General features: G+C 43.4%; 1 protein-coding gene across 1 annotated transcript; it reads left to right on the top strand.

Moving 5' to 3' along the window:
* Positions 1 to 314: 314 nt before the first annotated feature.
* On the top strand, positions 315 to 23,274 carry LOC104574413 (ATP-binding cassette sub-family C member 6). Its single transcript, XM_088523222.1, has 31 exons — positions 315 to 1,134; positions 2,289 to 2,497; positions 2,735 to 2,860; positions 3,521 to 3,658; positions 4,152 to 4,277; positions 4,991 to 5,052; positions 5,686 to 5,817; positions 6,338 to 6,550; positions 7,422 to 7,599; positions 8,078 to 8,239; positions 9,850 to 9,942; positions 10,296 to 10,499; positions 11,104 to 11,250; positions 11,670 to 11,757; positions 12,055 to 12,124; positions 12,372 to 12,498; positions 13,013 to 13,189; positions 13,582 to 13,749; positions 14,133 to 14,316; positions 14,806 to 14,869; positions 15,514 to 15,631; positions 16,748 to 16,955; positions 17,433 to 17,743; positions 18,445 to 18,644; positions 19,147 to 19,273; positions 19,921 to 20,022; positions 20,767 to 20,913; positions 21,382 to 21,540; positions 21,778 to 21,944; positions 22,357 to 22,551; positions 23,048 to 23,274. Exons 1-31 carry the CDS (start codon positions 315 to 317, stop codon positions 23,154 to 23,156), a joined length of 5,331 nt encoding a protein of 1,776 aa, XP_088379348.1. The 3' UTR covers positions 23,157 to 23,274.
* The last annotated feature ends 1,574 nt before the right edge of the window (positions 23,275 to 24,848 follow it).

The following is a 24,848-nucleotide window of genomic DNA, read 5'->3' as shown; positions in this document are numbered from 1 at the left end:
GCTCGGGTCTATCAGCGGGCGGGGGCCGCGCGGCCTCTGGTCTCCCTGGCGTTCGGATGGGGCATTGCTATCTCTCCACTTCCCGTTTTTCCTCCCAAATTGCCCCTTCTTTCCCTTCGGCATTCCCTTTGGGATGTGCATCAGGTCTCTAGGATTTGCCTCTCGGGTGGCCGAGCTGCTGAGATGGGGAGATCATGCAGAGGCATCACTCTGCCCAGAGCAGCACCTGTGTGGGTTGGTGCCCAGGGGGCTTCAGGGCTGCCAGGGCGCAAGCAGGGAGGTGGGAGCCTTCCCAAAGCTTTCCAGGCTGCACAATGTGCCCCAGTGGGCACCACCGCAGTGCCAGGAACTGCAGACAGCAAGCGAGCCCTTTTCGGGAGCCCAGGGAGGGTGGCTCTGTCACAGGACACGCACTGAGCACAGCCCTCTGCAAGGGGGAGCACAGCCAGGGACCTCATGTCCCCGGAGGACACAACAGAGCCAAACAGCCCGCCAAAAACCTGGCCGGGCCCTGCACTCCTGCCCTTGGCCAGGGACAATCATTTACCCGCCCCGTACCTCCTCGTGGCACCGCTGCCCTTTGCCTCCCCGGGCGCCTCTCAGATGCACCAGGGCTGCGTGTGGGAGTGCAGGCTGCAACAGGGGGATCCTGCCGCCCTCTGCACCAGCCTGCAGCTCCTCCACGCTGCTTCCCTGCCAGCCACCTTGCCTGCGCCCATCGGCTCCCCCGCAGGCTCCCACTGAGAGGGAACGCGGCTTCCTCCAAGCGACCTCCTCCAGCCGGCACCGGCCGAGCGCAGCCGGCCGCCACGGGGGCAGCCGTGCCGGGGGCGAAGGGCGAGGGTGACATGGCGGCGGGCGGCGGGCTCTGCGGTTCCCGCGCCGGCAGCGCGGGGCTCTGGGTGAGTGAGCGGCGGGACCCTCCTCCTGCCGCGGGGCCAGCCCTGCCGCCCCGGCCCTGGCGCTGGACCCCGCCGGGCTCCACGTTGGCGCTCGGGGGGCTGCCTGGGGCCCAGCCCGCGCAGCTCCTCCGGCACCGCGGCCAGGACCCGCCAGGGGCAGCTCTGGTTGTGGAGACACAGGATCGAGACAGGGAAACAGTCTGGCCGTGCACTGCAGACATGTGTTACACTGGTGCAGTACAGAGTTAAGTCTAGATCTATACTTTCAGTGTGGCAGCAAATGATAACTTCTGTCATTTGAGTACTTGCCTGGAGTCTGCTGTAACTATTTCTGCTATATGCCGTAACCCAGAAAAAAATCCCTGCTGAACCATTTTTATCTGGCCCGGTTCCTCTTCTTCACCAGGCAGAACTGAGCTGTGTAGGCCAAGATGTTCTCAGCTGGCTGCTTATCCACTGGCATCAGGCTACTTCTGGAGCTACTAAGAAAAATGCACATGTTTTCCACAACACAGCATACGTGAAGTTGCTTTGGAATCAGGGAGAGCCATAAACACATGAACACATTGATACTTGGATGCCAATAGATCATTTAGGAATATTCCTTTGGGAACACAATCTTGAATATTTGGGCCATGTGCCTTGTGACTTCTTCCTTCTCTGGGCATTGAAGTTTCACATGCACCAAAAACTGTGAGCGTTAGCAAGTAAAGCAGAGCCATAGTAGCCAAAAAAATTACTTGTTCTCACAAAGGTCCCTCAGTCTTGGAGATTATTTAGTCCCCTAGATCTGCCAGGATGGAGTCTTTCCCATGTACCTTGAGTCTTTTTTTTTTTTTGCTTGTTCATCATCAGGTGTTGCGCTGTTAGCAGTAACATTTAAACTACTTGTTAGGATCAGTCAAAAAGATAATAAGCGGACTATAAATACAGCTGAGGAAATGCAATTTATGTACTAGGAGACTTCTTTCCTCTTAAGGAAGCTCCATGCTTACTGTCCACTCCGCTGTGGACTGTTCCCAACTGGCCATTATCTTTCTGATTCTGTAATTATTTTATATCATTCCACATTCAATTTTATTACATGTAATCTTTATTTTCCTCTATTTCTGACACATGACGTATTCTCATTAGTGCCTTTGGCTTTCTAACCTCTTTATCTTCCTCCACTTCTACTGCCTCCAAAATACTGCCTCCACTTAGCCCTCCCTCCCTCACCTGCAACACTTTGCGGTTCTTCTAGCAGCTCCTCTATGGCCAAATCCTTTTTTGTTTGTTTGTTGTTGTTCTTTTTCAATATTTAAAGCCCTAAATAAAATGTCTCTAACATTCTAGTAAGTCTCAGCGTAGCACTAGCAACACATATGAACTGCTGCAACTCTGCAGTCTTTGCCATTACTGTTTTGTTTCTGTATCAGGACTGGAACCTGACATGGTATACAAACATGCCCAGATTTACCTGGTGCTTCGAGAACACAGTCATTCCTTGGATCCCTTGTGCCTATCTTTGGATATGTTTTCCATTCTACTACTTGTATCTTCGACACAAAAACAAAGGCTATATTAGGATGTCCCACATCTTCAAAACTAAAATGGTAAGGGTATTAAGCTCTGTTTTGATCCTAACATTATGGCAACTTTGATACAGTTTTTTTAAAGAAAAAAAAATCATCACCTCTTTCCTGGCAATTCATTTCCATGTTTGTTTCAACATTTACTCTCTATCCCTACCAGCCCTTCCACTTCTCCATTTTTAGAGTCCAGGCTGCTTGCAGGATCATCCCATCACCATTTCAGTCCATTCCAACATGTGTTTGTTGTCTCTGCCCCAGGTCCTTGGATTCATCCTTGTAGTACTGTGCTTTTCTAATGTCTTCCTCATGCTGTGGAAAATAAACCAAGGAATCCCCTGGGCTCCAGCAATGATCATTACCCCCGCAGTGCTGGGGATTACGATGGTAATTCTGCCTTTGTTTTGTCTGTATGTGGCCCAGCTCAGCCCTCCTGGGGTCAGTATTCCTTGTATTTATGTTTCTCAGTATGTTTGAGCTGAAGAAGCTGCTGGGGACTAGAAGCTGCTGTGAAGCCTTTGCAGGCTGGAGCTGCTCTTGATGAGTTTCTGTTGTTTGAAGTGCAGCGAGCTGGAGCTGGGGCAGGACCACTGGCTCTACAGCTAGGTTATTTACAGCCTGTGGGGAGAGTTCCTCGCAGGAACTGAGGCAGCAGGAGTGATCTGGAAGGGATCTCACAACAAGAGGACAAAATCCAGCTTCTCACATCCACAGTGTGTGATGCCGTGTGGCTGGTACCCTAACAAAAAGGGTTTCCTGTTGAGTTAAGTGCCTCCTCCCCTTCTCTCACTGTGTCTTTATAGCTCTGATTCTCCCAACCTCTTGGCCTGCCTGTAGTTGTATTGCTTGCCCTTTCAGTAGCCACATTCCTGAGTGCAAAACTGCACATGCCCGTCAGCGTTAGCCTCTTAGCAGCTGTAGTTCAGCTCTGAGTGTCTTGAAATGTTTCAGAAAAAAAATATATTTTTTTTCTTTATGTATCAATGAATTTGATAATGATGTTCGGCTTTACCAAGCACTTACTTGGACATATTTTTCACTTCTCAGATGCTTGCAGTGTTCCTCACCCAGGTGGAAAGAATGGTGGGCACTCAGTCTTCAGGCATCTTGCTGATTTACTGGCTGCTCACATTCCTGTCTGCAGTTGTGAAGCTTAGTTCCAAAATCCAACATGCCCTAGAAAGAGTAAGTGAAATCATGTCTATCTAACGTGCAGGACTATGAAGTCTCGAAACAATATGGCTCTTTTTCCCCTCTTTGATCATGAAGTGGACAACTAGATTCCTCTCTTAAAATACTTGCTGAGAGGAATGATTGTTGATTCTTGGTCATCTCCATCTATGTTATCCCTATCAATATAGGTTTCTGACAGCTCAGCAGACTTCCTATGTGAATAAAAGCAAAATGAATGTAAATATTGTCACTAAAAAAGGCCTCATCCTAGATTTTGTATCAGCATAAATATCCTGGTATATTATACTTACTTAGTATTATTTGGGTAATTTTCCATTTAAATCTTTCATTTAAGTAGCTCTACATAATCACAGTTTAAATAAATGTAACTATAGAAAACATACCCATATTTTATATGAGTTTATAGCTTTTAGGATATGAGATGTCACCTTTCTCCACTATTTCACATTCTTTACCTCGGTCTCAACAGTATTCTGTTTCGTAGGGCTTCCTGGAAGACCCTTTCCACCACCTTGCAACCTACCTGTACGTTAGCCTGGTGCTGGGAGAACTTGTGCTGTTCTGCTTAGTCGATCACCCTCCCTTCTTCTCAAAAGCTGCCAACAGCCCTGTGAGTATAGTGGCTTCTCAGGATGCACTGATATATTGTCCAAACAGGAATTTAAATTCCTGCAAATAGGCAGAAACATGGTTATCTGGGAGACATAAAAAGCATCAGGATGTCATTTTTTAAAAGTAAAAGTAGTTTAACTGCTTGGTTTGGATTGAACCAATTTATTTGCAGAACACCTGCACTTGGCATTAATGTGATGGGTTCTTTGCCCTCCTGGGAGTGCCATAGCCCAGTCTGTTTCCCCCCCCTTTTTTTTTTTCAATCTAACACTCCCCATCTCACTCTTCTTACCTCCCAGTTTTCCCACCAGTTTGCCACTTACTCATGAGCTTTTTCCAGCTTCTCTGATTTTCCCACTCCTACCCGTCCTAGCAAAGCTAACAAGGCTAATTAAGCACTTTGGTTCACTCCTGAGTTGGGAGGGCACCAAGCAAGCACAAAAGCATCAAGTTATCTTGCATGAGGGATGAGTACGGCTGAGCTCTGTGTGTGAAGAGTGAGAATCTTTCCTTCTCCATCTTGGGCATCCTTTGAAGTCTAATTCACCAAAACCTCCTGATCACACAGACTGTCCACAATACGTTCACCTTGTCTGGGACCATGAATGGGGGGTGTTCCCTTTTGACTGCTTCTCCTGTGGAAGCACAGGAGGTGACTCTGTTTATCTGACATGCACATATAAATATCTTCCATGTTTTTGCTCCCATCAGAATCAGTGTCCAGAAGCCAACACCTCTTTTCTTTCCAAAATCACATACTGGTGGTTCTCTGGGTAAGAAATCGCAGAAGTCTTTTTTTTTTCCCCCAAAAATAGTTTAAACAACAAATTTAAAAGATGACTTTGCAATTCTGGATAATTCTATCCCTGCTTCTACAGAGCCCCCCCAATTCTGAAAGGGACCTCAGTAACCTACCATGATCCCTACACACCACCCACAGCCCCATCTGCCTGACAGACCTTCCTGTAACAAGTGCTGGGCAGAGAGGACCTGTCAGAGGGACCATGACCCACTCAGGTGCTCTGCATTCAGTGATTACATCCTCGGGGCCTGGTTGCCAGCAATGAGGAGGCCAAGTCTATGTCTCACAAGTGACAGACTCAGTTAAACACCACTTTGTCTCCCACTACCCACGCCCCAAGTCTCAGTAGAATTTAAAACAGAATTAGGACTTACTTACAAAGGACAGTTATGTTGGCAGAAGGTAGCATAGGGGTTTGAAAAAAACTGCTGTTCCTCAGTATGCATGTTTATTCTGGGAAAGCGTATTTCTAAATAAAGTTTTATGTAAGCAACTCTCTTGACCTATTATGGAGCACTAACTTAAAGACTATCTGTTTCAAATATGTTACATGCAAAAAAAAATCCTTCTCTGCTTAGGTTACAGCAGTCTCTGTGTTCTCCAGGCTTGTCAGGAAAGGCTATCGGCAATCCTTGGACATGGATGACCTGTGGTCAGTGAGGAAAGAAAACTCCTCAGAAGAAATCGTTGCCCATATTGAAAGAGAATGGAAAAAATATCGTAGCAGAACCAAGCAGTAAGTACTTGGTCTAGAGGGCATGTGATGCACTCTGGTGGGCAGTTTCTCTTCTAGATGCTGCAGAACAAATGAGGTGCCCAGGTACTGACACCTACCTCTGAACAGATGCTTTCGTTCCCTCCGATCCCCACAGAGGGCCATGCAGATCGCTGCAGCACAAATGCCTGTTTTGAATTCATTCCCACTGAATTATTTGTCAATCGAACAAAGAAAAGAAAAGGATATATGAAAAATAAATGTGACTAATGCTCTGCTATGAAAATTTGGGGATCATTACTCCTTAGTGAGTCAGTATTTGGTGAGTTACCGTGTACAGAAGTAGATGTTAAGTATTGATATCTGCTGAAGAACTTACTTGAGTTCCTGGAAGCTGGAGCTTCAAGTTCTTTGTGAGAGGGAATATTTTCTCATGTGCATTTATACTGGACATAAGACCCTGTGTGGGATAGTTAGCAATGAAAGTACAAGATCCTCAAGCTTTCTCCATTGCAGCTAGCTTTGTTGTTTTTTTCTTTAGAAAAATGGAGTCCATGACATTTAAAAAGGTTCAGAAGAGTGAAACTGGCTTAGCAGAAGCTGAAGAGACCCAGGTCCTACTGCAGTCAGAGCAGAGTCAGAGTGGGCCCTTACTGAAAGCACTGTGGAGCATGTTTGGAAGCTATTTTCTCCTTGGCACCCTCAGCTTAGTTATCTGTGATGTCTTCTTGTTCTCCATCCCAAAGTTACTGAGGTATGTGCAAATTTAGAATGTATTTCCAAAAGGAAATACCATACTTGCAAGACTGCTGTGTGTGTGAACTCACACAGAGATGTGCATGACAGCACCCACAGAGACTGACGCACAGAAACTTAAATTAGAAATTTTGCAATGCTGGTGGAAGGAGCTTGATTATCATTCATACTAAAACCACAGTCAGTTAAATGACAAAAAGCCATCACTGGCCAAAGCTGTGCATATTTTTCTCATGGCTCTTTTCTGACAGTGGAAAGGACCAATTGCTCCAAGTCTTGACTTGACTCGAATAGACTTGACTAGAACAGGAGTGTCAGCTCTTGGATTGTTCTGCATAACACACAATCACATAGGCTGTCAGCCACTTGCTGCAGGCTTAAGGCTCTGAGGCTCTGACTAATTAAAAAAAAAAAACACAGTTGTACTTTCTATATATCTCAGAAATCTTCCTGCTTTGTGGACTGTGTCGGTACAACATACTATAGGTTCAAGGCCTGAATAAATTAGTTCACTAAAAGGCTAAGGGAAGTTCTGGAATGTTCCTGGCTTCTTTAGGTTATGGCTCCCAATTTGCATATTTCTGACAAATTAATGCAATTAAGAGCCATCCTTAACACTGAAAATGAGGTCACCCCTGAGAGGAAGATGCAGAGATCTGAGATTGCTCCAGAATAGAGTCAGTATGTGTTTAAAATCAGGATGTGGTAGACACAGTATATTTAGTAGTTTGTCTGACTCTTCTGCTCTTTCGCTGACAAAGTTCAGCCAGAGAGAATACACAAGAATCCCTGGTATTTCTGTATTTCTGTGTGTCTGATATTTCATCAGTTCTCCATGGGCTCATTGACACTGTGCTTCTGTCTTGCAGCCTTTTCCTGGAGTTCATGGAAGACCAAGAAGCCCCTAACTGGCATGGTTATTTCTATGCCTTCACTCTGTTCCTATCAGCTTGTCTCCAGACTCTGTTTGAACAAAGATACATGTATGTGTGCCTTGTTCTGGGACTGAGACTAAAGACAGCGGTGACAGGGCTCGTGTACAGGAAGGTGAGTCTGCAGCTGTCCTTTCAGCTTCGCTTCTTTCTAAGCCCTACATTAATCATTATGCCATTGGTGGCACCATTTGTTAACAACATCAGGGAAGATGTTATTAGAGAACTACTTTTAGCATGCAGTTCTGTGCTGTACTGATCTCTGAACAGCATGTGGGAAGTATTTTACTCTTTGATTTTCAACTCTTACCTCTGAAGGAAAAAAAAATAAAAATAAGAAAAAAAGGGGAGGAAAAAACAATTTAAGCTTCCTTATGCTGTAGATAATGGTTGGGGCTTTCTGTTCATTGTTGGAAAGGATAAAACCTTCATCCTACTGTGAAGCCACATATCCCAGCCAGCAGTGTGTTACTGTGTTATCAGTACCTAGGGTCTGATATTTTTCCATCTTTTTCTTTATAAGGAAGTAGTTTGATTCTGAGATTAAAGTTGTTGTTTGACTATGTCTTTCCTTTCTTATCCACTTTGTCTAGATTCTAGTCATGTCAAATGCATCAAGAAAAGCAGCAGCAGTGGGTGAAATTGTTAATCTGGTGTCTGTTGATGTCCAAAAGCTAATGGATCTCATTATCTATTTTAATGGGACCTGGCTTGCTCCTATTCGGATTATCATTTGTTTTGTCTTCTTGTGGCAGGTAAAATATGGCAAGAGCACCTATCAAATCCCTTTCTATTCTTGGCATTGAAATGGAGGAGTTTTCCAAATTCTGCTTAGAGCTTTGTTGATCTGAACAAACAGAAATTGTCATATTTTCCCTAGCTCTGTAGCATGATGGATTCACTTGTATTATTAGGAGATATATATTTTTAGTGTAGAATCCTTTTCTGATGCTTCCCTTTACCTGTGTTTTCAGCAGTTGGTCTCCTTCGCCATCTTCTGCCATCAGACCTCCTTTCGTCAGCTCTGTGTTGGAACAAAATGGGGTGGCCCATTACAGGCTGCAAGTTCAGTTTCAGGTCCTCAGCATAGCTACAAAACATAAAATGAGAACGGTTTGAAATGACAACTTGAGGGACTTCATTCTTAAGGTCTGATTAACAAGATAAATGAACTAGTTTGAAGCAAGGTTATATGATATTGAAAGAGTTTAGGAAACATTAAATTTCACAGGTATTGAGGAGTTGAGCAAGGAGAGAGCAAATCCTAAATTTGAATAAATGCTGGTAGTTCAAAAATTTCCCCCTTCCCCCTTAGTTTCTTGACATTTTGTCAGCCGGACAGAACCCCATTTCCCAGTCCCTGGTTTTTGCTGGTTGCTCCCCAAATGGAAGCATGAGCGCTACAGAGACAGTCACTTTCAGGAGGCCTTTGAGACCTTCCTTTGTTAGCTAGCATCAGCCATGCCACCTGGCAGCATCCTCCAAGCTTGGAAAGCAGACTGGCAGCCATGGCATAGACTGCTGAAAGTTCATCACCCCTTTTTTACTGATGGGACAAACAGAATGTTGTTACATATAGCAGAGTTACATGAAATTTTTCAGTAGTAGCATACAGATTGCTTTGCATCTCCCTCTCCCTTATTTAGGAATAATTAATACTTTGCTTGCTAGTGTTTACAGACCTTATGAGTAGTGAACATGTTTTCATCACAGTACATACTGGCACGCACCTCTACCAAACCGAAGCAATCTGCCAAGGGCTGCAACTAAACCAGGGAAAAGGAGCTCTTTAAATTGGCCTGCAGCCACAGTCATTGTGAAACCTGGTATCCAAGAGCTCCCAGGTGTATGTGGCACAGTACAATGCTGCCGTTTCAGCTCCCTTGCTCATACAAATTCAAGCAAGCTATTTATGCTGCAAGAATATGTTGTTGAGCATCTGCTTTTGTTTTAAACAAAACTGATTTGGGCGACTTACTTACAGCAGCCACAAGATGTCCTCCTCAATGCATCCAAGAAGAGGTGGGAAGAAACAAACAACTTTTTGAGAGTATTTCTGGATCTCTTTCAGCCCTAATCTTGTTCCTAAAAGGGAAGCAAATCAATTTGGCTGAGTTTGATGACAGGAGCTACTCTGCCTGGAGAGTCTGCAATCCCCAGTGATCAGGGAGCACAACTCCCAAGAAAGGCAAAGCATAGACCAGCAGAAAGCCTTGGGTATGAGGGGCGTCAGGCAGAAGCTTCAAATGAGAAGCAAGGTGAACCAGAAAGAGCACAAGAAATGAGAAGGAAGGTGAACCAGAAAGAGCACAAGACTCTTGTTTCCAGCAATTACCAATAGTTCTTGCTTTTTCTCTCCTGGCAGCTTCTTGGGCCATCTGCCTTGACTTCTATTGCTGTGTTTCTTCTTCTTTTGCCACTGAATTTTGTGATCACAAAGAAAAGGAGTCAATTTCAGGTATATTTTGTTTCATAAAAATGAAAAATGTTTACTAATGTGAAACATGCTGGGAATCAAAAGCTAAGGGCTGCTGTGCTCTCCTAGGAAACGATCACGTGGAAACCGAGACTACAAAACAAGTCAAAACCCAGTGATTACAGTTGACAGGTTGTAACAAGAAGTATTTACTGAAGTGGATCATGAATGCATAATGGTTTAATATTTATTAACCCAACCAATCTGTAAACTAAAGAGTATATACAGCTCAATTGCAGGGAAATTTGTGTAGAATTTTTAGGCAAGATTAAAATGTTTTTCAGAATAATTGGACACTCACCCTATTAAATTATGTTCATAAACATTTATTACAGGAAGCCCAGATGAAATACAAAGATGAGCGGGCCAAACTCACCAATGCCATTCTCAGTGACATTAAAGTAATCAAACTGTATGGCTGGGAGAACATATTCATGGAGAAAGTGCTTGATATCCGGAAGCAAGAACTTCAGGTCCTGAAAAGTTCTCAGATTCTCCTCTCAGCATCTCTAGCTTCCTTTCATTCATCAACTTTCCTGGTGAGTGGTTCACCTTCCTACCTAAAATACATGCTGCTCTTATTTCTACTTTTTGTGTGTCTCTGTCTAGACAGGTTTTTCCTGTTGGACTACTACAGATAATGTCTACCCAGAAGATCTGGTGATCTCACAGGAGTTGAGCGCCAGCAGAATCTGCCATACAGACATTTACATTATCCTAACAGTTTAGGGAACAGTCACCTGGTTTGGTGCTGCGTTTCAGATAGACTCACCCTGCTTTGCCTGAACCACCTGGAGATCAACAACTGCACCGAGTTTAGGGCACTGTCTGTATCTGCATCAGTCACTTTTGCACTTGCTGTTCTTGCATCCCAATGGGGAATGAGTTGTGCCTATGACCTTGCCGTGGCTGCAGCACCAAAACCTCCTTAAAGCAAAGAACAAAGGTCAAGTGTCTGGATTGTTAGTTTTGTCACCAGCATAGAAGGCCTTTGCCTCTGATATTTGCAGGACAGTGGTATCTCTTATATGGCTGATATATGCTTCAACTAAAGGGGTTTCAGAGCCTTTAAAAAAGGGCCTGCCACCCCTGAAGTATTCTCTTGCCTGTCTGATGATTTGTTTTTTCTTTGCTTTCTTGCAGATTGCATTTGTCATGTTTGCAGTCTACACTCTGGTGGATAATACGCACATCCTGGATGCTCAGAAAGCTTTTGTATCTTTAACCTTAATCAACATTCTCAACACTGCACACTCCTTCCTGCCCTTCTCCATAAATGCTGCAGTCCAGGTTAATTATAGGCTATGCTCTTCTTTCGCTGTAACTGTTTTTTTTTTTCCTTCTTTTTACTTATTATCATTAAAAGGTAAAAAGTAGGTATTTCTTATGATATCACTCTCAGGCCAGCTATTTAATTGTTGTCATGAAATAGTGAAGGATTTCAGCAAGGTTTTGCTGCAAAGGTACTTTAAAGTACTGTTTTTCAGAAATATTTCATATATTAATAAAATAGCCACCAATAGAAGCTCTGCTGGGACTGCTCTGCAGTCTTTTAGAACCATATTTCTGTCCTGTGGTGTGAGGCTGAGGCTAGTAGTCTTTTCATTAGGCAGCACCTAGTCAACAGTTTAAGCGGGTCTTCAAATTAATTCTTTACTTGGAATTCTAGCAATCTTTCTAAATTCTATCGTCTCTTGTGTTTATTTCAGGCCAAAGTATCTTTAAACCGCTTAGCAGCTTTTCTGAATCTAGAAGAACTGAATCCTGAGAGCTCACGCAGGAACAGTTCTGACTGTGGTGAGCTTTTGTGCTAGCATTAGTGCCTTGCAGGGGGTGCAGTTTTCATTGCTCAGCTTCCACTCTTAGTGTGCTTACATAGTCAAGAGCAAAAAACGTCTGTAACCATCATTTTCTCTCTCGGGCCTGTTCATTTCTAACCTTCAACGCCCTAATAATTAACCTCCTCTTCTAAGACGTAAGGTTCATCTTATTTCTATATGTATATATAGAAATGTAAAGTCACATAAATAGGGACATTTCTATATCTGCCTTTGAAAATATATTAATTCTACTACTTCTCATCTTATCTTTTAGAGCAGGCAAGCATCACCATAAGGAATGGGACTTTCAGCTGGAACAAGGAAACTTCTCCTTGTCTTAGAAGGTACAGATTTATCCTTAATCATCTCACTTCTGAAGATCAGGTAGGATGCAAATATTATATATTACATCAAAACATGCTTTTCTCAATAGAACTGCATTGAATTAGGGAGGGGAGGCCAGATGTTGGTTGGTATGTTTTTGTTGTAACAAGACAATAGCAACAATTTTGCTTTCTTTTCAGAAAGCACATCTGAAAGCTGGTAAGAGACTAACTGGGCAGAGGGGGCTCTTTTTTTTTTTTTTTGTAGGATAGATCTAACTGTGCAGCGAGGCTCCTTGCTTGCCGTAGTTGGCCAGGTGGGTTCTGGAAAGTCATCCTTGCTGTCAGCATTACTTGGTGAGATGAAAAATACAGATGGCTACGTGACCATTAAGGTAAATCTTCCCTTGAGCATTTACTTTTGATTAGACCGTCTTCAGGAACAATAAGGTATTACCCAAGGCACCAGCGCCTTGAAAAAAACCGTTTAGTTTACTGCTGAACTTTGACAAGGACTGTGATGTAGCAGTCTGTATTTATTCACCTGAAAGAGCTTAAGAGCTCTTGGATGAGCCTAGTCCTTGGGAATGAGACTGGAACAGGACTTTGGAAGTCCAGTCCAGTCCTACTCTGACACTGAGCCGAAATGGTGCCCTGGCAGGGCACTTCACTTGCTGGTACCTCATTTCTTCTTCTGTAGGGCAGTGAGAGGTGCCTTTGCAAAGCTCCCTGAGAGCTGTCAACGGTGACAGTCGTTCCTCAGTCTCAGTTATGATACGAAACTTCTATAAAGTAATTGAGAGGTCTTTTCTTCATAGACACGCTCCCATAGTATGTAAAACTCTTCCATCTTCAACATCAGCTTATGAAAAGGATATTAGTAACTTTCTTCCGTTTCTGTTTTCACAGGGCACAGTTGCTTATGTCCCTCAGCAAGCCTGGATACAAAATGCTTCAGTGGAAGATAATATTGTCTTTGGGAAAGAGATGGATGAAATATGGTTCAATAGAGTGATTGATGCTTGTGCACTTCAGGCTGATTTGGAAAGCTTCCCTGCAGGGCAGAAGAGTGAAATAGGAGAGAAGGTGCTGGCCCAGTTCTATATTTTGGCCAACTTTTCCATAAGGTGCTACAACTTACGGTGCGCTGCTTGAAACACCTGGTGGAGGAACTAAATTTGTAGGAAGGAGGTTCTCAAGAATTTGTGAAAAATCCGGATTTAACAGGGTTTGAAGCTCACCATCTGACACTTAAAGTAGCCACAGATAGGAGAGATGGATAAGGTCGAATAAGCATTTCCAGATCATTCTTGGGTCTTGCGTGGGTCAGAGGAGTTGCAAGGGGAGTTGCTACTGTCTCTTTGGAGAGAATGACATTCTGAATGATTTAAACATAAGGAAGCCATAAACCTCAGTGTAAAAGGTGGGCAAGGATTATATAACCTTGGAATAAACAGCATCAGTGTATTTTTTTACAGGGGATTAATATATCTGGAGGGCAGAAACAAAGAGTGAACCTTGCTCGTGCAGTGTACCAGAAGGCTTCCATTTACCTCCTGGATGACCCTCTCTCAGCTGTTGATGCTCATGTTAGACAGCATATTTTTGAACATGTTCTTGGACCCAATGGCCTACTGAAGGACAAGGTATGTCATAAATTCTAAATGATAAAAGATAGTAAAACTCTATCTAATCATCAGGTTCCCTCAACTACCTCTCATGACTTGGTTACTCATTATATCAAAGGCACCACGTTTTTTTTTTTTTTTGCTAGTGTAGCTTCATTCAGACTGATGAAGTTGAAGCACAGGTTTTACTCTGAAGTGTTGACAACAGTGGCAATAAATGTGACACAATCTGTGATTAACATAAATCTATAGTTAAGAGTTTCAGTCTAGGTGGAATCAACTCCCAGAAATTCTAGCTCACACCAGTTGTGCAATATCTTGAGAAGATGCCTGACCACAACAGCTCAAGGGAGCAGTGGAGAGCCACAGAAATTGTAACTGGTCTCTCTTGATTCAAGTAGACCCGTGTGCTGGTGACTCACACAATCAACGTTTTGCCCCAAGTGGACAATATTGTTGTGCTGGTGGATGGATCCATCTCAGAAGTTGGTTCTTACCAAGAACTTTTACAGAGAAATGGAGCTTTTGCAGAATTTCTTCATTCACATCTGACTACAGAAGAGAAAGCAGATTCTGGTTTACCAGGTAACCCAAATGAACTCGAAGTGTTTTTCCAGTCTGATCAGTCATTTGTTTCATTCTTTATGTTATACTTAATATTAAGAACTGGAGGTCTGTTGCTCTTGAATTAGGAAGAGGGAAAATAGAAAATAAAAATGGAAAAGCCAGTCTTAAAATTTGTTCTATTAAGGACGCTTAAAGCAGAGATTCCATCACCGTAAGCTAGCATTTTGTGTGGAAAAAAAAATCCCTGTCAAAGTAGCTGACTCATTATTCCAAAACTGGTTCTTCCATAAACCGTTCCATCTTAATATACAACAATCATGCTATTAACATAATCACCTACTATATGTGCCATTTTGAAAGCCCCACAGAGATTATTTCTAGTTTTATAAACAACAGAAACACTTATTTGCAATGAATCTTTCCTCCATATTACCAATATCTCATGGTTATACAGGACAAAATGGCGATTTAAAGCATTTAGAGAGAAAAAGTGCACTTATTTTCCAGTTGTAGGAGACACCAAAGGCATCGTCACCTCTGGGAACGATCCATCGTGGGAGAAGCTCTGTAGGTAAGCTTGAAGCTGTCTCGGGCACCAAAAGACTTCCTCCAAAAACCCGTACAAGACTCTGTGAAAACTCTTACAAGAGATGATACAGTCTGTAAATGAGAAAACAAGCAAAACGCAAGACTGGACAGAGAACTGCTCTTGATTATGGAGGCCAATCTGCATTTTCTGTGTATTCATAAGGAGCTGTAATTCATCCCAGAACTCAGGTACAAGGCATAGAGCTGTATTTGTTTGCTGCCTAGTTCCCAGTGGGGCTGCAAGGTCTGACTCATTTCACATCAGTCACAGCTTGTGAATGCTCAGCTCGATCTCCCATCTCCTAATAGCTACACGTGACAGACCCCAGTGTACCTGAACAATGCTCTGGGTCACTTTGTCGGACATCAGAAAACAGAGTCCTAAAAACAGACATGGATGTAGAGGTGGATGTGTAAGGTTATTCAGCACCCCCAGTCCCCACACCCATTTTAGCTCTGACCAAAAAGAAAAGTGCCTTCAAGTGTCATTAGGATGAAGGAAAAGGCATTTCAGCTTTACCCTTCATCCTCAAAGACACACGTGGTGGAATTCCCTCAATTTAAAAAGGCTTTATCATCCTCATCGCCTTGGCTAAAAGTTATAAGGAATTTTGTTTGTTTTACAAGTGACAGTTCAGTCAAGTCTGCTGTGGAAGGAGAGACTATTCCTTCAAGTCAAGACTGCACCACTGCTGTAGCTGTCAAAGGAAGATTAACCAAAGGAGAGAAGGCTCCGCGTGGCAGGGTGAGTGCAGCCCTGCCCTGTAACAGCAGGCACTTGTCTCATAGGCTTTTTACTGACCCACTCATTATACATGGGTCAATTCTCTGCCTGATGCAAACCAGTGAAACTCCAGGGAAGTCACTTTGCCCTATAACTGAGGCAAAATAATTTCATCATTATTTAATACAGTAAACATGAATCATGCAAATAGTTACATCCCATCATGTCCCAGTCTAAATGGTAGTTACAGAGCAAGAATAAGTCATGCACATCATTGAGAGCACATTGTGGAAAAAAGCAGGGGGAAAGAATAGGATTACTTGAGAAGAGAGATAATGATTCAAGAGATGAGCTGAAGAGGGAAGGTGCACTGAGGTCAGGAGGAGATAGGAGCATAGGTAGAGAATAGATAGTAGGTTGGGAAGGGAGAGACTTGTTATGTTCTATCCCCAAACCCTTGACCTGCTGGGAAAAGGCAAATCAATATTCTTGTCTCATCCAAGGGGAACACCTGAAAAGGTGTTCTATACTATAGAAAACAAAGAAGCATAGGCAGGATTACAAATAAGAGGAGTAACATGGATGAGTTGCGGATACGGGACACACCATAACAGTGATAACAATAGGGGGGAGAACAAGTAGAGCTGAGATTACACACTGCAAGAGCAAAGAGATGAGAATAGAGTTTGACACTCCAGAGAGATAAGGGGGCCAATCTTCCCCTAGGAAAGGCTGCTATTGGCAGACTTGGATCCTCTTGCTTCTACCAGGCAGCAGGTACTCACAAAGGCAGTCAAGTGGGATACCTGCAAGTTACCACTCACACCGACAACAAATATAAATGGCTGTCCAGCTTAAGGAAAGCCTCACATCCATGCCAGCTGTAACATAAGCCTAATGGATCCAACATTCACCTGTAAATTATGATCGCTGGTTAACATTAAGGGTTTATTTAAATACAGCTTCATTATTCACCCAGCAGGAAAATGGGAAAAGAGTTAGCACCGTTGCTATGGCCCACAATAGAATAGCTATGCCATAATAAATCATTCCTTGTTTCAAAGCTGCTGTTCCTTGCAAAAAGCTTAATCCTTTCCACTCTTCATCTCTTTTACTCACCTATTTGTTTCACTCCAGGTTAATATTTCAAATTATGTGGCGTACCTGAGGGCGACGGGCTCCTTGCTGTGTTTGTACATCATTCTGCTGTTCACCTGTCAGCAGAGTGTGTCATTTTCTCGTGGGTATTGGCTCAGCATGTGGACAGATGACCCTGCTCACAACGGGACACAGCAGCACACAGAGCTCCGGGTTGGAGTTTTTGGTGCACTGGGAGTAATTCAAGGTTTGTTGAACTTCTCACCTAATTATTCTGCGTTTGCATCTTCCTTTCCCATATCCAGGATGTTTTTTTAGAATATAAATAAGTGTTTGCCCACAGGCTCTTAGCCTCATGGTCTCTTGGCACTGACCCTAAGGATTTGGCATGGGACCTAAAACTACAGGCTCTGACGCACAGAGAGGACTTCTAAGAGATCTGAACAATATTTCCAGTGTTACTGCCTGAAACTGCACTTTATGCTATGCTGTGCATTTAGTAGACCATGAGGATGAGTGCTGTCTTCTGCCTGCTGGACTATATGGACTGATAAGTCTAGAAAAATCCACCACGGGAAGAACAACTTCCATGTTTTTCCATTCTGCCCCATTGTATTCACCACTTGCACTAATCTCTCTCCCTTATCGCATTGCATTCCTCCCATATAAACATGTCCAAGTTGAATTTGTTCAGACACCTTAATAATTATTTTTAAAATCACAGCCCTCTGCAGGTTCATGTGCACTGCAGCCGTCCTTGTGGGAGGTGTGGCCGCATCACACAAGCTCTTTCTGCAGCTGCTGAGGAGCGTCGCTCGATCCCCCATGATCTTCTTTGAGCAGACTCCCCTTGGGAACTTGCTGAACCGCTTCTCCAAAGAAATCGACGCTATTGATTCCGTCATTCCGGACAAACTGAAGTCCTTGCTCGGATTCTTGTTCAACTTGCTGGAGATCTATCTTGTGATTACAGTGGCTACACCAATGGCAGCCATGGCCATAGTGCCCTTGACTGTGCTGTATGCTGTATTCCAGGTAGGAGTTCATAGAAACAGACAGACAGAAGAGGGCTGAAGCAGCAGGCCTGTCCATGTAGAAACTTCCTCACATTTCTTAGGAGCCAAGGCACACAAAAACTAATTTCACCATCTCTCATATAAAATTCACCTGTTTTGTTCACCGAGCTGTTTGTGAATGAAAAGATCGTTAGTGATTCTCCCACATCACTGCAACCCTTCAAAGCATCCCGGGGACCTCAGAGAGGCTTGTGTTTTTCTCATGTCCAAATCAGATCTCACCTAGAGCTATGCCTCTTGTTCCCATGAATGTGAACAAAATCATGTCAAGACCAAAGGCTTTATTTTTCCCTTTCCCCCAGCATTGTTATGCTGCTTTTTACTAAACATGCATAGCAAGCAGCTCTCCCACGGAGCTCTGGAACCCACACACCTTGCCAGTAAGGCTGAATATGAGGAAAGGGCAAATAAAAGGTGAAAGTACTTGTCCATTCCCATGCAGCAGAGGGTAAGTGCAAGTTCAGAGGCTTTGAAGTTTGCAGGAACCTGGCCTCCCTGGGTAACCAGCCATGGCACATATTGGGCTGAAACACTGCAATCACCTTTTAAGAGCATTTCCTACTCACAAGTTAGGCTTTGCAACATTGGTTTAATTGGTAGTGTTGCACTTGTCGATCCCTATTGAAATTTCACTTCCTCTTTTATCTGCCTTTGTACCAGCACTTCTATGTTGTCACCTCCTGCCAGCTGAGACGCCTGGAGGCTGCCAGCCGATCACCCATCTATTCCCACATTTCAGAAACCTTTCAAGGGAGCAGTGTGATACGTGCTTACAACCACCAGGAAAGATTTATTTTAAAAAGCAATTTCCAAGTGGATGAGAATCAAAGAGCATGTTTCCCTGGAGCAGTTGCTGACAGGTACAAATCAACAATGTAGAGTAAAGCATGGTTTAATCTCATGGCCCTAATGAGTAGAAAGTTTCTGCTAGAGGTGTACTGCATTTTGGGCACAGGACCAATCTGGTACCTGGCTGGTGAGGCCCATCCATCACTGTGGGACAGAAGGCATGAGGCATACAGCAAACCCATCAGACAGGGGCACAACCACCTGTGTCACTGAACACATAAGGTGCACCCAAAAGAGCAAGAGATGTTAGACCAATTCATCCAAGCCGCAGCTTGCTGGCTACCCCCAGCCTCCAGCCCCCAAATCCTAATGGGGACAAGAGGTCAGCATGTTTGGACAGATGGAGGCCCCTGGACACACGGAATGGCTGGATAAGCAGCCATGGGTTGGCAACAGCTCTGCTGAGCACCCTAAACCCCTGCAGCTCCACAGGTATTTTACAAAGGAGGCAGATGCTGGGGGGAGGAAAGAAGAGGGCATCAGTGACTGCTCTGTACTGTTCTCCTCTTGCAGATGGCTGGCTACAAACCTGGAGTTTCTAGGCAATGGCATCGTGCTGTTTGCAGCGCTATTTGCAGCAATTGGCAGAACACGTCTTAGTCCAGGAGCTGCTGGGTTTTCCATTTCATACGCTCTTCAGGTAACTCAACATTTAAGTAACACCATGCTGCCTTGTGTCAAAAGCAACTGTAAAGTTACAGCTGTAGCCATATAGACTACATGCAGGTTTTCGTCTTCTTTGCAGGTCTGAAACCACCTTCTAAGGTTGCATGGACTTTTCTTTATTCTTAATAGAATACACTTAATAGTATTAAAAGGGGCAAAAGACCAATGCCATAAAGCATAACTACTCTTCCAGGTTTAAAAAAAAACTTAATCTGCTTATCTAAACTACTGTTGTTATTGAAATGCAGAGCCTCCTGCAAATATGACCCAGTAGAACCTACACTGGAGTTTATATAGCGAGCTCTGAACAACTGAGGCATGTCTCAGGGTCTGGCTTATACAGACCAGCTCTGCAGTGATCTAAGAAATAGTCACAGTATCTTTCAGTGCCTGAGTCAGGTGGTATCTTCTTATTCTCTATAAACATGCTTAGGAAAAGTTGGCTTTTTACCATACAGCTTAAGAAAATTCCCCAAGGGCCTGTGATTATTTCTTAGCCTTTTCTTAAGTAATTAGCTGATGAAGTTTATAAACAAATAGCGTGACAGAGTACCAGCTATCCTTTGAGCACAAGTCAACAGTCCTTGTCTCTCTCCTGATGTCTCTGTTTCCTTCTGCTAGATAACTGGTGTTTTGAACTGGATGGTGCGCTCCTGGACAGAAATAGAAAACAACATTGTTTCTGTGGAGAGAGTCAGGGAATACTTGAGGACTCCTAAAGAGGTAGCTAACCAGCTATTGGTCTTACCAGGGGAGGTGAACATCTCTACAAAACAAATGAGTAACTTGCCTGTTCCATCTAGACAACTCCCCTAGCTTTTCTCCTTCTGAAAGGCCACTTTCGCTTCCTTTAAAGAACTGCACCATTTGTTTTTTATCCAGTTAACTAGGCTTGTCTTATAATCTCTGATCATCGTATTTACTTAAGCCAGTTAAGAATTAGATTGTCATTAAAATAGCTTCACTTGGTAACACCCATGGAATGAGCTATGTTTTCTACCCATATTTGGAGTATGTATTTATTGTGCCAGTTCAGATACAACTCCATGATAACTGATGGCTGCTAGATAGCCTTTTAGCCACTAAGAATCTTTAGTGCAGTCATTTTTATGCTCTGTAGTCATTAAAATTATTTTTTCTCCATATACTGACCTGAAATCCTACTAACAGAGGCATTCACAGTACTGTTTGGAGGAACATATAAATCTTTCTTATTTAAACTCTTACAACGTCAGGACTTGGACGCATGAAGAAATGTTTATCCACATTTTCAACTAGGATGATCTAATCTTTAAACAAAGTAACAAAGTCAAAATTTGCATTATGAAAGTTAGACTTTTTCTTATTTTGGAAACGGTAAAGAAATTTGGAGAAATTTTGCAGATATCTTCTCAAGTCTCCCATTTCAGTTCGTCCCCTTGTTTTGGTAACTTAAAATCAGATTTATATACTATTTTCATTATTTAGGCACCCTGGACTCTGAATGGCAAAGCTCAAGATCAGGCTTGGCTCACTGAAGGAAAAATTGAATTCAGAAACTATAGCTTGAGATACAGGCCAGATTTGGAGCTGACACTGAAGCACGTCAGTCTGACGATCAACGGGCAGGAGAAGGTAAGCAAAGCCACGAGTGGGAACGGTGCTTTGCAGTGATCAGATCTGGTCAAGGGCTCTCCTTGCCGTACACCAAGGTAAGAGTTTATCTGCATCAAGGTCATGGAAATGTATGAGCCCTTTTTCATCACCCACCCTTCACACCTCTCCTAGAGCAAGATAAAGTTTTCTGCATGCATTTTATTTTTTAAATCGAGTGCCACACCAAGGCTGCATTCTAACTGGCAACTATTTTAGATAGTTTTCTCAGAGGTTTTCATGATTTCTTCTTCATATGCAACAATTACAAACTAAGTGATTCCATAAGAATATATCCCTAGACAACATAAGTCTTGAACAGCCTTCAAGATTTGAACCATGTCATGCTCTCTTCAACGTTCATACATCAACTAAGAGCTATTTAACAGGTCTGCACAACAGTGCAAGAGGATCAACATCAATAACAAACAGTTCCTATTGCACTCACAGATCGGCATAACTGGGAGAACAGGAGCTGGGAAATCTACTCTTGCTGTTGGACTGCTGCGGTTAGTGGAAGCTGCGGAAGGAGAGATTCTAATTGATGGAGTAGACATTGCTCAAGTAGGCCTCCATGACCTTAGAACCAAGATAACTGTGATCCCCCAGGTATGAAATTAATTTCCAGAATGTTTGAGCAGTGCTACAAATCTTAACACACAGGAAAGCATTAGAAAGTCATTGTGAGATCAAGGAAATGAGAAATTTCAAATCTGTAAATAACTTCTATGCTCAGCTGGTATCCCATTCACTGTAAAACTAGCCACCAATTACACCCAGGAGAAAGAGACAGAGAGGTCGTTTCTGCAATTCATTTCAAGAGCTATTTGTGCTTTCTGTACTTAGGATCCAGTTTTGTTTTCTGGCTCTCTAAGAACAAACCTTGACCCTCTAAATCAATACACTGATGAAGATATCTGGACAGCTTTGGAACTGACTCAGCTCAAGAACTTCATTGCAAATTTGCCAGAGCAGCTGGAATACAAGTGTACTGACCAAGGGGAAAACCTAAGGTACCTTATTTGCAGAAAGCCAAAGGCAGGGCCGTGCCAGCCCCTGGGCTAGGGGGGTGTGCAAGCAGCAGGACAAGGAATCTAGTTTATCAAAAACACAGGAATAGCACCCAGACAGCAAGTCACTGCACGGTCGTCCTATTTACCAGCATAAAAACACATCAAAAGACATTGACTGCAAAAAACTTTCTGACTGAATCATGTGGTAACTTGTGTTGGTGCAGTGATTTGCTCACTGTCCTACTGTAATATTCATCCTTCATTTTCTTTGGTTGTTTCACACGCTTATCTGAGGCCACCCAGTCTCAATCACTCTTTCAGGAAGAGAACTAGAACACCGTTTCATACTTCTCTCCAACCAGTCATGAGTTCATTTGTCACTCTTGATTTATCACCCCCTTCTCATTTGCAGCACTGGTCAGAAGCAGCTGGTTTGTCTTGCCCGAGCACTTCTCCAGAAAGCCAAAATCCTGGTTCTAGATGAGGCTACATCAGCTGTAGATCTAGAAACTGATCTTCACATTCAGTCCACCCTGAGGACTCAGTTCAAAGACAGCACCGTGTTAACTATAGCTCACCGTGTAAACACCATCATGGACTGTGACAGGTAAACAATTTCATACAGTTTCCCCAGGAGAAAGAGAACTAGACAAACTAACAGCAATTCCACTTCTGTCCTTTTCTTGTTGAACCTGCAAAGCTTTGCTTTACGTCCTAGGAGCTATCCTACAGCACCTAGGCCCCAAGAGGCTAATGAGAAAATATATATGCCAATATGATGCACTTCATGCAGTATCACTCCCCTTTTTGATAGCTAAACCCTGGCTACACCTCCCTGCATCTTAAAATCACAAAGCCAAACACGTTCACAAAGTTTGCTCTAGTCACAGTTGCCAAGAGCCTCTCTTCCCGCAGACTCAGTACTTCAGCAGTCACTCATCATTTCAATCCCAGAGCTTTTTCCCAACTGAAAAGGTCCCGGAAGCTTGTTTGAATTATAAGCTAATATTGAGATTTATTTTAAAAATAAGTAGAAATAACTTGAAGTTTATTAGAGTAGTTAGTGCATCTCCAGGCTTACATTTCTATTTTAACATTCACAGGATTTTAGTCTTGGAAAATGGTTGTATTGCTGAATTTGATACTCCAGAAAAATTAATAGCTCAAAAAGGAGCATTCTACAGACTGGTGGAAGAATCAGGCCTTGTCTGACTCACCTGTGGAGCCTACCATAATGCAGTACCACTGTTAACCAGGAATAATTGATCTTTTAATTGAGTTGTTACCTTCGTTTCATTCTAAAATGCCCAATACTCAACCAAATTGTGCTTGAGCCATAGCTGCACTGGGGAGATGCACAGTGATGACTTGGGATACCCAGATATCCTTAGGAAACCTCAGGATTCCATGCTCATTATCTTGAGCCAGTAAACACGAGCACATCTGGACTGTGTTGCCTGTGGGCTGCCTGTCACAATAGCAGGAACCCTCTTCCTTCAGTCAGCTCGGATGGGGCCTGTACAAACTGTGCTGCTTGGATGGCTGATAAAGTGCTTGGGAAGAAGAGAGCCAGGGCACACACTGCCTTCCTGGTGCAGGAGAGGATACCTGGGCTGGACCCTGCTGCCCTCAGAGCAGGGCTGCTGTGAAAGCCAGGCAGTCGCCACAGTCACGGCTGAGCTGGTCTGAACTCTGTCACCCGACATTTCCAAAGGGATTTTGTCACAAGGAGTTTGCCTGGTGGAAAGCACCTTCCTGCAATCCGGGATATCGCCTGCAGCACAACAGTCCAGCAGATGGGGAAGCAGAGGACACTCACCTGCTTCATTCCCAGCCTTCTGCTTGACCTGCTGTGTACTGTCAGGCAAAGCTCTGACCTCATGACGCTCACTTTCCCTCCCAGCTTTTTCCTTGGCAGCAGGGAGTGTGAGTTCACCTTGCTTGCCTGGCACAGCAGAGCCCTGGCTTGGTGCAGGTAACAAACCAGAGGAGCCCCAGAAAGCAAAACCTCAGCATGGTGCTGGGAATTGGCTGTCAGCCCTGCTCCCATCTTGGAGACACAAGAACATGAAAAAAACAAATCATCTGTGAGACTGGGACGTTCATCGTGATTTTTGTTACAGCACTTAATTTTCTGGGAGGCTGAAATAAAGCAGAATAAAATATTAAAATAGCTCTCTCCTGTAAGTTAATATAAACTTATAATACCAAAAGGAGTAACAGTGGAGGAGATTGGTAACTCAAGCCAGCAACATCAGCCCAGACCAGCCAAACCTGCAGCTTCTTCTCTGCCAGCTGTTCAGCAGCTTCTTCACCAACATTAAGAGCAGTTCACTGTTTCTGATGGAAACATGCCCAAGATCTTCACATCCACCTACTTCAAGGTCTGCTTGCACCAATACACTAAGAAAAAGTTTGTAGGAAAAAGAGAAAACCCTTTTTTTGTGGTTAAGCAAAATAGCTTAATCAAGGGGGAAAGAGGAGAGAAAAAAAAAAAATCAAAGAACAGATTAAATATGAGCACCATAAAGTGTTATTAGTGAATCTCAAAATGATGTTTTAAACTGTGTTTATAAATAAGGGGATGTATTTTATTATTATTTAACCAAGGTAAAGACCAAGAGACCTTCCTGTGTTGCTGGGTAACTCTGAAACACGTATCTTCTAGCATACCCTAATCTCTGCTATAAACATCTTTTAGAGGCTCACTTTCTGTTCCTAAGTTGGTAATGAAGAGAGAAGGCAACAGAAGGAGAAAAACACACGTAGTTTCCCACTTGTAATCTTTGAAAGGACACACTGCTGCTGCTGCTGGTTTGCGCAACGTAACAGTGGGCAAAAATACCCTGAGCATTCAAGCATCAAGCTGTGCTGAAAGGGCAACAGAAGAGGGACTTCCAAGGT

Source organism: Tinamus guttatus, unplaced genomic scaffold, assembly GCF_059628265.1.
Source record: "Tinamus guttatus ecotype Peru unplaced genomic scaffold, ASM5962826v1 Tinamus_guttatus_pri_ptg000172l, whole genome shotgun sequence".
In the NCBI taxonomy this organism is placed as follows: domain Eukaryota; kingdom Metazoa; phylum Chordata; class Aves; order Tinamiformes; family Tinamidae; genus Tinamus; species Tinamus guttatus.
Note: the sequence above shows the minus strand (reverse complement) of the source record. Positions and strands in the feature narration are given on the sequence as shown.

What these genes read in the sequence shown, in the direction of transcription:
- LOC104574413 (XM_088523222.1), top strand. Translation starts at nt 315, where the DNA reads ATGTGCCCCAGTGGGCACCACCGCAGTGCCAGGAACTGCAGACAGCAA. An exon ending in AGAAAAGGAGTCAATTTCAG is followed by an intron (nt 9,943 to 10,295) that starts GTATATTTTGTT and finishes CATTTATTACAG; the next exon opens with GAAGCCCAGATGAAATACAA. An exon ending in CCATAAATGCTGCAGTCCAG is followed by an intron (nt 11,251 to 11,669) that starts GTTAATTATAGG and finishes TGTTTATTTCAG; the next exon opens with GCCAAAGTATCTTTAAACCG.